Source organism: Rhipicephalus sanguineus, chromosome 8, assembly GCF_013339695.2.
Source record: "Rhipicephalus sanguineus isolate Rsan-2018 chromosome 8, BIME_Rsan_1.4, whole genome shotgun sequence".
NCBI classification, from domain to species: domain Eukaryota; kingdom Metazoa; phylum Arthropoda; class Arachnida; order Ixodida; family Ixodidae; genus Rhipicephalus; species Rhipicephalus sanguineus.
The window spans coordinates 8,584,016-8,596,493 of record NC_051183.1 but is presented as its reverse complement, the minus strand read 5'-3'; the positions used below and the strand labels follow the sequence as shown (position 1 = coordinate 8,596,493).

Sequence of the window (12,478 nt, the reverse complement as noted above, 5' to 3'; positions counted from 1 at the left end):
AGCGGCCGGGCGATGGCGAGCGGGAAGGTCGTCGTCCTTGCCACTGTGTTCCGGTGAGGTAGTCGTCGATGTCGCGAGGCCGTTCGCCTGGCTGCGGGCGCGGCGCGTTGACGGCGAATCCGCGTAGCCCCAGCTGTCGGTACTGGCAGCGGCGGTACGTGTGGCCGGCCTCCCCGCAGTGGTAGCAGAGCGGGCGGTTGTCAGGGGCACGCCAAACGTCGGTCTTTCGGGGGGCACAGCGTTGTCCTGTCGGCGGGCGGTATGGCGTCGGTTGTGGTGGCGGCGGTGCCTGGCGGCGAAACTGCGGTGGCGGCGCGGCGTCTCGACGTGGGCGAGGAGGAGGGGCGTTGCGTCGGGCTGCAGCAGCATAGTTCATGACTTCCGGCTGAGCCTGCGGTGCTTCGGGAATTCCAAGCGATTGCCGGACTTCCTCGCGGACAACGTCGGCGATTGAATCCACTTGATGCTGCGGCGAAGGTAACAGTTTGCGCAGCTCCTCGCGCACAATCGCTCTGATGGTTTCGCGCAAATCGTCGGTGGCCAGCGAGTGCACTTCGGAATAGGTTGCAGACAGCGGAGAGCGGTTGTATTGTTTCGTCCGCATGTCAAGTGTCTTTTCGATAGTTGTGGCCTCGGTGAGGAATTCGGTGACTGTTTTCGGGGGGTTCCGCACCAATCCTGTGAAGAGGTCTTGTTTCACTCCCCGCATAAGGAAGCGGACCTTTTTTTCCTCAGGCATGGCAGCGTCGGCCAGGCGGAAAAGTCGCGTCATCTCTTCCGTGTAAATGGTGACGCTCTCATTCGGTAGCTGCGCTCTTGTCTCCAGCAAAGCAGCAGCCTTTTCTTTGCGGACGATGCTCGCGAATGTATTAAAGAAGGTCGTCCGAAAGAGGTCCCAGGTTTGAAGGCTCGATTCACGGTTCTCGAACCACGTCTTCGCGGCGTCTTCTAGGTAGAAGAAGACGTGGCGCAGCTTCTCTTCAGAGTCCCAGTGATTGAAGGTGGCGACTCGCTCGTACGTCTCCAGCCAGCTCTCCGGGTCTTCAAACGACGATCCACGGAAAGTCGGTGGCTCCTTTGGCTGTTGCATCACGACCGTTGTAGGCGGCATGGGGGCTGTCATCGTCTCGGCGGTCGATGTGACGGTCTTGGGCTGCCTAGTGTTTTCGGGAAGGAGCCCGTACTCTGGGTGTAGTCCCTTCTGCCGGCGGCTGGTACGACGATCCGGGTTGTCTGTAGCGTCGTCTTCTCCGCGGCTTGGGCTTGGGTCAGCGCTCTGCGGTGGCGTCCGGATCATGAAGCAGCACCTCCACCAGATGTCACGTGGTCGTGACGTCGACGAAGACAGCAGTCGGCGTTTTCAAGATGGAACTGTTTATTTGGCCGAACTTGTGGCCGGGAAACGGAAAGGTAATTTACAGCAATACACACTGTATGCACGGATAGCGGCGTACAGAGCGTCGGCATTTAAACATGTGCCGTCGAATATTCCAGCGTTATCGCTGGCTATCGTGCAATTTCTAGAATAAGCTCGAGTGTGTGCGTCTTGCGCGCAATCTTAACAAAACGATCTACAATGATCGTGAAGGTTCTCGAACAATGAGGCGCGGTTCGCGCTGAGCGTTGCTGGCAGTCTTTGTTGCCGAATATAGCAAAAGTGATAAAGAAACGCACGTGGCAATATTGTGTCAGTACTCCTTTGAACATAATCAACTAAATGAAGGATTGGATCTTGAGCCTAGAAAATTGTTAGTTGAGCTGTCGATAGCCACAGCCAAAAAAGGGCAAACCTTGAGTTTAACTTACACTTGTTCTGTGACTCTGTTCCAGGGCTCAGTTGCTGGAGCTAGCGTTGAAGGAGAAACAGAAACTGGGCCTTGACAAGTTGGATTCACCCCGTAGCTCTAGTTCCGCACTGAAGGCGATTCAGGGATACTCGGGGACACGGTCACCAGAGGAGTCTGACCATGAAGAGGAGCCAATTGCAACGGACCTATACGATGACCTGCCAAAGCCATTGTTTCCGATATCCAGCAAAGGCAGCGTGGAATCTACGTGGAAGAATGCAGGAAGTAAGCAAGGGTCTTCCTTGGATGCGCGGAAGAAGCCCATCGATGACATCTTTCCCGATGTTGATGAATATGACCCACGGCATGATGCCTGGGATGACCACAGGGACGTTCGCAGGGAAGATCGCAGGGACGACCGCAGGGATGGTAAAGGCGGTGGCTTGCATTTCGATCACCGTCCCGATTCACATTCGGACACTCATCGTTCCGACTCGCGCATGGACTTGTACGCGGACCTGCTGTCAGAGGGCCACCCCAGTTCGCGGACTGATTCGAGACATCACACGGAGGAGAGCAAAAGCCAACGGCAGTCGTCCTCATTCATCCCGGGTCTAGGCATCGACGAAAACATCGACGACGAAGATGCATTTCTTTACGGTGACGAGGGTCTCACCTCGGGGCGTCCACCGTCTGGGCCGGAGAGGCGTTCTTCACAGGAGAAGCAGCCTTTCGTGGAGGAGAGAAAGAAACATGCTCCACAGGATTCGTGGATGCCAGCGCCGCAGCGGTTTGGAGGAGGTCCTCCTTCACCGGAGGAGTCTGACCTGACCATCGACTTGAAGCTTCCGTTCGATCACCGTAAAACTGCAGAGCCACCACGGCCTGGAAAAGGATTTCCAGACAGTAGGGCGCAACACCTGGAGCAACCTGCTCCTCAGCGAGGTGGCCGACGTGGCCCGGATCGTGTTGCAGACGAACCACCCCCCATCGACTCATGGAAGCCGTCGCAGCGGCATAGGACACCGTCACCCGAACAGAGCTCACCACCCTTATCATCGAGGCCAACAAAGCAGTCAAAACAGTCGATGCTGGGATACAGTTCCATCGAGTCCATGAAGCAGGAGCTTCGCGAACTCAAGATGATGCTCAGCAGAGAGAAGGAAGCCAAGGAGGAAAGCTACGAGCGGAAAAGGCCAAGGACGCCGTCCGACACGGGCTCTTACGGTCGCGGGGGCCGTAGCCCGAGCCCCTTAAAGCGCCGCCGCGAGAGCTACTCTCCGATCCATCGGCGACGCGGGCGGAGCCCCGTTGACAGCTACCGGCGGCCGTCGCCCCCTTCGTACCGCCGGGAACGGCGCGAGAGCCCCTACTATCGAAGTGCTGCGACGCCTTCTGCCCGCCGATACTCTCCATCGCCGACCCGCAGTCTCTCGCCGTCTTCGGACAGGTCCATGGGGAAGCGCTGGTCACCGAGCCCACCGCCCCGAACGCCACGGCACAGAAGACCAGAGGGACGGACTCCGGGTCGTCGGTGGAGCCCCGAAAGCCCGCCGCCCCGGCCACGACGGAGCAGCCTGGAGCGAACGCCCAAGCATCCGTCGTCGCAGACGCCCTACTACCAGGGCTCTTCGCAGCCTGCCCAGCAGCCCTCATATTACGACAGCGGCCAGCCCTCGGGGCCACCATTGGTGCCGCCACCGAACTTGTCCGTGCCTCCGCCTAACTACCCCATGAATGCACCTCCTCCGCAGACGCCATACTTTGCAGGATATCCTCCACCTGCGCAAGCGCCGCCGGATTTCTCCTACCCCCCTCCGTCGGCACAGCAACAGCAGCCGGCGGTTCGTTCCAACCTTCGTGTCGTGCCGCTTCAAAGTGGTGCCGTGGACAACGCCGTCAAAGATGAGCGAGCCTTCTCGCCCATCAACGTCAAGCAGGAGGATAAAGTCGTTCCGAAGAAGCTGTCGCCGGTTACTCAGGAGGAGATTGATAACTACCTGAGTCTTGTGGAGTTAAAGGACAGCCACCGAGAAAAGCTGAACCTTCTGAAGCAGGAATTGGTCCGCATCAGCAAGATCCAGAACGAGATGATGAGGCGGCGCCAGCACAAACGGTGAGTCCGGTTTTACATCTGAATGTGATGCGCAGTTGTGGAGCTGCCACATCTGAACAGCTCGAGGTGTGTTAGCGGAATAGTGACACTGTGGCGTGCATTGATTTCATAATATTCTAATCGCCGTCTGGTTAGTACCACTTGGTGCAATGGCTGCTGGAAGCCAGGTGGACAAGACAGATGCATGTTGGTCCTATTCGTACCACATGCCTAATTTGTGTTTATTTTGCTGAAGAATGCAGCGACACAAAATACGAATTGCTGTAAGTTGAGCTTTCGTTTTAGGCCAATCATGCATTTTCCTCTTGCATATCTTGCTGTGCCTTGATGCGTTACTGTTATCGGTTATTCAAAAGAAATTCGTTTTTTTTTTTTCGAGGCTGTGTTGTACCTATTAAGTAGAGGTGTGTGAATATTCGAACTTTCGAATATCTTTCGAATGGTGTTTGCTATTCGATTAGATTTGCACCGGTATTTCACTATTTTGAAGTACTCAAACTTCCGGAAAATAAATGTTTCATTCGCTTAAAATCAAATCACAGCACTTCTAAATGATGTGCATAAATCCAACTGCATCGGTGTAATGTTACAAGATCTTTTAAAGCTATGGCATGCCGCTCCGCAGGTCGTGGGATTGAATCCCGGCCGCGGCGGCCACATTTTCGATGGAGGCGAAAATGCTTGAGGCCCGTGTACTTAGATTTAGGTGCACAGTAAAGAACACCAGATGGTCAAAATTTCCGTAGCCCTCCACTATGGCTTCTCTCATAATGAAATCGTTATTTTGGGATGTTAAACTCCAACAATTTTTATTGTGGCATGCTGCTATCATGATGATCAGAAGAAAAAAAAAGGCAAGAACAATGCACCCTGGTAGAAAGTGAAATTTTTTGTGCTGGTAGTTCCTTTCCTTCAGTGATCCAGTTTTGCTGGCTTTACGGTCACTTCCGGATATGCCTCGATCACATGCCGTTTAATGGGCCGTTACCTTGACAGGCTCTGTCTACACGGAGCTGCTTGACAACGCCTGCAAACTTGTCATCGAGATCCGGATATCTTGTCATTTTCGGCCCATAGAAATATTTCCCGGTCGACATGCAGCTGATTCCTTCCTTTGTTTGCACTACTCACGGACACCGGCTTTGGGCACACAGAATAGACGCAACGTAGCTGTCCTCAGCATGTGAAATCTTTCCTCTGATGCGAGCTTTCATAATGAAAGGGGTGCACCATCATTTCCACTTAGCTGGGAACAAACTTGAAGCAGGCAGACCATAGTTGACCTCAAAATGTGCCAGCGCAGACTAGCTGTTAAATGCGTTCTACCGCCATTTTGTGATAGCGATGTCACTACATCTTCCACTTGTTGCTAATGCTGCGACCATGTTTTTTGTTTTGTGCTCGATCGACTCATTTTGCAAAACCTGCTTTCTGAATAACCTCTTGTACCGTGAAATCAACGTTAAAATTCATTAGTATAATCCAAAAACCGGCGAAAAATCACGTTATCTAGGCTCGTGGCAGTACTGCACTTGCGAGTTTCGTTTTCAAACGGTGGACAGCGCGCTGCCGCCAGGTCTGCGGAAAAATAAATTGTATTCTTTTTGGCCATGTTTTGCCCTACATTTTAATGCGAAAGCGTTACTTGACCAACTTCATGAGAGCGTGGACTTGTCTGTCATCCACAAAAGCTGTGTGCTGAAAACACGTGACCTCTCCCACCGGAATTGATACCAGTGCCAACAACTGCCGCATAAACCACTTGCAGCCATGGAGTAGGGGAGGACAATCCGCAGATGAGGAACTCCCGACTCAAAGGGAGCACACCCTTGTCCGCCACATCAGTTGGGCCTCCACAGAAGTTGGAGGAGGAGAAGTTGAGGAAATAGCGTCTTTTCCTTTCATGTGTAAAGTATTGTCAGCACCACTATGGTTGTAACAAATCATGTAAGTAAACACAATTCGGCCTCTGCATTGCCTCATTCTTTATAAGACGACTAGGGAACACCGTTTAACAGCACCCTTCCAGTGCCTTGCCAAAGTAGCCAAAAGAAACGCTTTCATGTGCCTATTTCATAATAATATGCTTAGGGATCCTCGGCAACTTTTTTTCTGTGGTTTCACTACGAAGTATTCGAAAAATATTCGAACTTGCTTCGCACCCAAGATTTTGCATTCGCACAGCTCTACTAATAAGGTTTCTTTCCTGCCTCCACAGGAAGGGTGTGAAGCAATTTAATCTAGCTTTTGATGTTTCCGCTCATAGTTGTGCAATCATACCAGTTGTGAAACTCCGTTCTAAAGCTCGGACATGCCCATGGACAGATTTGCAAGGATAGCAAAGGGATGGGCCACCTAAAAGTGACAACAGAAAACATCGCACCGCCACAGTCATTGCAGTCTTTGCTATCATTGCGTGAGTTGCCATGGTAAGAATGAGAAGTACTTTCAAGATAGTTTGAAAGGTTTTATGGCCACAGTATCATCTGCATATTGTAATCTGCAAGCGTGAACACACTGCTCGCCTCATCAATGCTGCACTGCTCACGTGCTTATGCAGCGCAACACACAAAAATGCCATTCATTAGCTAGTTTTTCCACCTACAGGTAGCGCCACAATCAGCAGACCCCCCTCGCATGATTTTGCCCCATGACGTGTCTGGATTTCAACACATAAATTCTATTAGGAGTTTCCCAACTCGTACGATTGAAACACTCTGGTGTACACTGCCTCTGTATTGAAACGAAGACCAGCTCGTAAATGTTCAGAGCTCCTTGCTGTTCAGGGTGGCACAAGCTACTGAGGAAACAGGAAACCAGTTAATGAAGAACGTGCTTACAAGGTAATATGTGGAAGAGATGAACGCTTGGATCTAACAGCTAGGTATTTTTTCTTAAAGAAGCCTTCCAGATGTTCATCCTGTCCACTACCTTCCTTGTGTATGCAACTTACTTGCAGGTTTGCTCCCTGTCTATTCAGAAATGGTTCATAGTAGTTCATAAAAACTCATAAAAGTATATAAGAACACAGCAGAACCCCACGTACATGTTGCTCAGTTATACGTTTTTCTGCATATAACATTCCTGTTGTTGGTTCCAGCAAAGAAACTACAGACACCTGTGTATTAGAATCTGGTGTTCACATGTTCCTGCAACGTTCCTCTCTGATACGTTGTGAACCATCACTGAGCTGGATGTGCTGAGGAGGTATATCAATGAGTTTGGTGATGTGGACTACCACATGGCCATCCAAGTACTTGAAAAATGTCTGGTTTTTGCAGACTTGTGAAAGAAATGCCAGGATTCCATAAAGGACTCGTTGAAGCCATAAACCAACGAATAACTTTTTATGAGGATAGAGTTTTGTGCAATGCGTCTGTTTTGTTGTTTAGAAGCACTTTTTCCCTATTTCAATCACGTATTCACATTAGGTGTTTCTCGGTTACTAGGCTTTCTTTTTGCATGCTGCCATGAAATATGTATTCGAGGGGTTCTACCGTATTATAGTAAAATATTTAGTGTACTCTGGCACTTGCCATTATTTTTTCTATGGTTAAGGGGGTCTTGTCTCACTGTAGAGCTTTATCGATGCCTGCCAGTGAAGAAAGTGGTCCCGCTGTGTCATCAGGATCAGTGGTGAGAGGACTGCTTCTAGGAAGGGCGTGCAGTCGCATACAAAAGCATTGGGGGCTGCAGATGTGGTAGAATTAGTTTTTCTTTTCGTTTCAGCCTGGTTATGTAGGCTGAAATAGAGTGTTATAGCCTACCTGTGCTCGTTTGGCCAGTGCAATGTAGGGAGACAAATTCACATTCAGCAGCTTTGGTAAAAGAAGTTCTAGCTTTTGCTGATGCTTTGATGTTTTCGCCGCCACTGTACAATGCTTCAGAAGCAAGAGGGCATCTTGTCTCAGCAACAAACATTTACGTGAAAGCATATGTGAATGCATTGCCCTTGATAGCATCACATTTGATAGCGTCATACCTAAGTATGGAACGCAACTTCACATTTGTTTCGAAGCTTGAGCAGAGGTTATCTCTCCCTTAATGCATTGTGCCACTATTCAGGTGGACCATACGAGACTTTTTTTGCACTAGCCTTAAGTTATAAAGTGAGGTAATATTCTCATATTCATTCCAACAGCCAGTGTGGTCTAATTGTGCGCACAGGCACAGAATAGTAGATCCATCAAAATGTGGCAGCTGCATTTCAGTGGGTGCAAATGCACAAACACCTGCCCAGAATCAGACGCATATTTAATAACACCAGATGGTCCGAATTACTCCCAATTCCAGAGACTACGGTGTGGTTTTGGCATCTTAAACCCCAGAATTTTTCTTTCAGTGTGTGTTTCGTGTGGTCAGTTGTACCAAAGCAGGGTATTCTTTCGCTTGGCGTTGATCGGTGCCCTGCCAACACCACTTGCTGCTGTGTTTTTCGACGCGACTTGCAATGGCCACACAATGCATGACATTTTGTCTAACTTTCTCGCATCATGAGCCCAAACAGACAGTGAGATTTTGCCTAGTTTTTGCTTATCACTTGCCCAATCAAAACTGATGGAGCTTGCCAACGGACAGAGTGGTGTATAATTGGAAACAGGTGCGTGCACTACACAAGCGGGCACATGCTGTTATCTGAACTGCATACTTATTGCTTGTTTTTGCTATCTGGGAAATTTTTATAATTTCGGAAAAATTACCATTTATTTGCTAGGTACCTTGAGGAAGCGGGCAATTAAGCTTACTATCCAGATCAGTGCTTTTCTCAATGCTGCAATCTCTGCCAAAGCCACTGCTGTCATTTCCTTGAATTAATTTCAGGCTGGCACACATATACTTTGTTGAAAAGCAGCCCATCAGCTTAACACACTAGCCTTTTCTCTTCACTCATTGGTCCACTATCTTATGTAACATCTTGCAAAGACAACACTGGAATGACACACAGCTGCATTTAAGTGTAACACCTTGCAAAGACCAACACTGGAATGACACACAGCGGCAATTCAGTCCAGCTTTAGTGTTATCACTTTAGTTGTTTCTATGGGGTTATAATCTTTAGGAAAATTGATCTGTCCAGCATGTCATAGGGCGAGCTCTGAGCTCTACAACCTTAAACTGCTGCCCTAACATGCTTTATGAACCTATGTGAGAGCACCTACAACTTGGAGGCCCAAAATCGGGAGGGAAAAATAAATTTCCCTTCAAAATGACGCCCTCTGTACAAATTCATTGGGCATCGCAGCTGCTCATTTGTTTGTGTGTCCTTGGTATGTGGTATGCAGTTCCATTGGAAGTTGAAGAGATTAACCCTTTGAGGGTCGAATTTTTTCGAGAAATCCAGTCCATAAATGTGTAATTTTTTAGGGGCGAAGCTCCTAAAGCCGTGGGTCTGTCCATCCCTTGTGTCTCGTGGTACGTGACCGCCTAGTTCTTAGGGTGTGGGTCGTTTCCTCCTCTGTAGTAGTAGTATGTAGCCACCTCGCCCAATCGGCAACGGGCGAGGTGGATCGGGAACGGGCGAGTGCCGATCGGTAAAGTCCCCCCCCCCCCCCTCTCTCGCCTCGCGACGCCAACGCTCCGCGCTCGCTGCGTTGCAGATGCGTGCTCTAGTCCACCCCCACCCCCCTCCCTGCGTCACCCCCCCTACCCAGACGCTCCCTGCGTCAGCCTCACCCCCCTCCCTGCGTCACCACCCCCACCCAGACGCTCCCTGCGTCAGCCTCGCGAGGCTGACGCAGGGAGCGTCTGCTAGCGAGTTTCTTGATTGAAAAAACCGACTGCTCGCACTGCACAATCGTTCACTGACCACCCGTATATATAGGCACTGGATTTTGACCTCCAAGGTAGTGCCTGTGAGATTTCTCCTGTGCGTGATTAAACAATAAAAATTCATAGCGTACATGTAAAATTAAATTGAGCTGATTGTCGCCATGACTCTCATCGACCCTTTAGTTTAAACGCGCCCGATCTCGCGTCGTTGATGATGTACTGGGAAGAATTCACGGTAAATTCACATATGGCACGTGTCATTGGTGGAAGGCAGTCGTTCGATTTAGTGCGGCAACGTACGCTAGGAGGACCGTTGTAATAAAATTCGCTTGCTGTTGGCGCGCTTTCACTTTCGCTCGGAGTATTCACGGTTTACCGATGATTCCCTCCGGAGCTTCGCCCCACTCATCATCATTCACCCCGTGGATATGTTGTGGATTTTTTTTATTGCTGAAATAAATTCTTCAGACGATTCTATTTAAGAAAAAAATGACCCCAAAATTTTTTTTCGTGACTGTAAAATGACAGAAAAAGTCAGTTTTGTTGTTACATACACTTGGTTTATTCGTAGTAAAATCAAGCAAAATCCTACAAAAAATATATAAATAAAAATTGTGCATTGTATTAAACATAGCTCACAGACATACAAAAATAAGCGCACCCAAGTACTTTTCCGGTTATAAATGTTTGTGCTCCAACACTAAAAACTTTTCAGCGTGTGATAGCCTTTGAAGCATGGCTCGCCGCGCACGCTTTTCAGACGTCGCTCCTTGATTGTCATCGGAGTCTGAACTCGTCAAAAAACCCTCGCCTGACAAACTAAAATCCAATGAATCAGATTCTGATTCAGCACTTTGGGAATAGTCCGCATCGGAAGAATCGCTGCTCGACTCACCAGCAGCAGAGAAACCGCGGCATGCGCTTCCATAGCGTAAGCGAACTTCATCAGTGAGCGCACGGAAGAAAACTCTATGGTTGTGCACCCGTCCGGAAAGCAAAACAAGTGAAAAAGCTACAGTAATCCTTCGTCTTATCGCCAACAAGACGTAGTTAGTTTTTCCGAGACCCCAAAACAGGAAATGCAATCACGGCGGCGTCGTTTGTGTAATTTAGCGCCGCACGGAAACAGATTTAATCGTGCCCCGGAGAGCAATAAATGAGAAGGTAACAAGCGGTCACCCTTTGAGAGATTAGAAACCAAACAGCCATCAGCTTCGCGGGCGCAAGAAGCGAAAACCACCCAAAGGACGAAACCGAAACCAGCCAGACCGCGTGCGCGCATTCTGATGCGCACCTGAAAGCCGCCGCGCCTCTTTGGAAAGCAAAAAAAAAAAAAAAAGAGACGGAGAGACATCATCACATTAAAAAAATTCCACGTATTCCCGAAGCGTAGCAGCACATTCCCGACAAGAGAAATGATCGAAGAAGGCGCACGTTTGAAACCAACCGCGCCGTGGGCGCGGTTGGTTTCAAGCATGCGATAGCCGGCGTGCGGCACGCCATTTTGCGAAGCATAAAAAAAAGCAACAATGGAGAGACATTGGCGCATGAAAAAAATTCCACGTATTCCCGGAGCGTGGCAGCACATGCAAAGCAAGAGAAATGATAGAAAAAGACGTGCACTTTAAACCAGCGGCACCACGAACGCGCTTGGATGGGCATGCGATAGCCGGTGCGCCGGTTTGGGAAGTAAAAAATAATACAATGGAGAGACATCGGCGCATGAAAAAAATTCCACGTATTCCCGAAGTGTGGCAGCACAGGCGAAGCAAGAAAAATGATCGCAAAAGGTGCGCATTTTAAAAATAAACGCTGTGCCGTACATGTATGAAAACCCTTTGGTACCAGGAAGCTTCTGCCGTACATGTATGGTGAAAACCCTCAAGGGGTTAAATGTAACATAAACTTTGGATGCTGTGGATGCCACAAATTCTGACATGGCCTGTGAATGTGCTTGTGAAGTGAGTGTAAACAGGTGTGGCAGTGAGAGCACAGATGAATAGCAAAGCATGTGGCATGCATAAATGAATGAATAGAGCTATTAGAAAAAGGATAAAATTTGCTTTTGGGGTGGTGGGTAGGCATGGAGTATAATGGTGGATTTCATAGCTGTAGTCGGGAAAAGTTCCAGAGGATTCCCAAGCGTATTCTTTTTAGAGCTGAAAATACAAAAGCATTTCTTTTGGCTAGGGTTTCGTTACGGAGGGGTGCCGTAAAGTCTGTTGCAGGGATGCCCCTCTTCTACACCACGGCTGCGGGAAGTTGCTGCGGCACAGTGGGGCACATACATCGGGTGTTGCCATGGCAACATGGCCTGGGTGTACACTTTCACCAACCTAGCCAAAGAATGCAGTTTTGACCAGGTGGCTACTGCGACAGTGGTTGGCACCGGCGTCGGTTCCAGTGGGATAGGTTTCGGAATGTGACATTTGCAAATGCCAGTTGGGTGTGTGCTTTCACCAATCTAGTAGCCAAAGCCAAGAAACGCTTTCGTGTAAAAAAATTCACAAGGTCCCACACATTGTAGGAATCGATTTCATGCGAGGCAGTCGGTGAGTAGCAACCTACGCAGCATATTTTGCTTTGAGCCAAGCATTACAACGTGGATCGACACATAGGCGTGCGCAGGGTTCCCCTTCAGGGGGGGCGAAGGTTCATCGCGGCGCCCCCTCACCCTATTAAGTCAATGTATGGGGCAGACTTCGCGCCCCCCTCTTAGGTGACTAGGGGGGGCAGCCGTCCCCCTGCCCCCCTCTGCGGCACGCCTATGGATCGACATCTTCGTGTAATGTGGATACTGTGGGCT

The 12,478-nt window shown here is 49.5% G+C and overlaps 1 protein-coding gene across 3 annotated transcripts in view; it reads left to right on the top strand.

Annotated features, from left to right (window-relative positions):
* Positions 1-12,478, top strand: part of LOC119401285 (titin) — a 70,392-nt gene that overhangs the window by 16,680 nt on the left and 41,234 nt on the right. For all 3 annotated transcript variants that reach the window (XM_037667973.2, XM_037667975.2, XM_037667972.2), the window contains one exon: positions 1,831-3,903. In XM_037667973.2, coding sequence (XP_037523901.1) covers positions 1,831-3,903 — 2,073 coding nt within the window. The remainder of the gene's footprint in view (positions 1-1,830; positions 3,904-12,478) is intronic.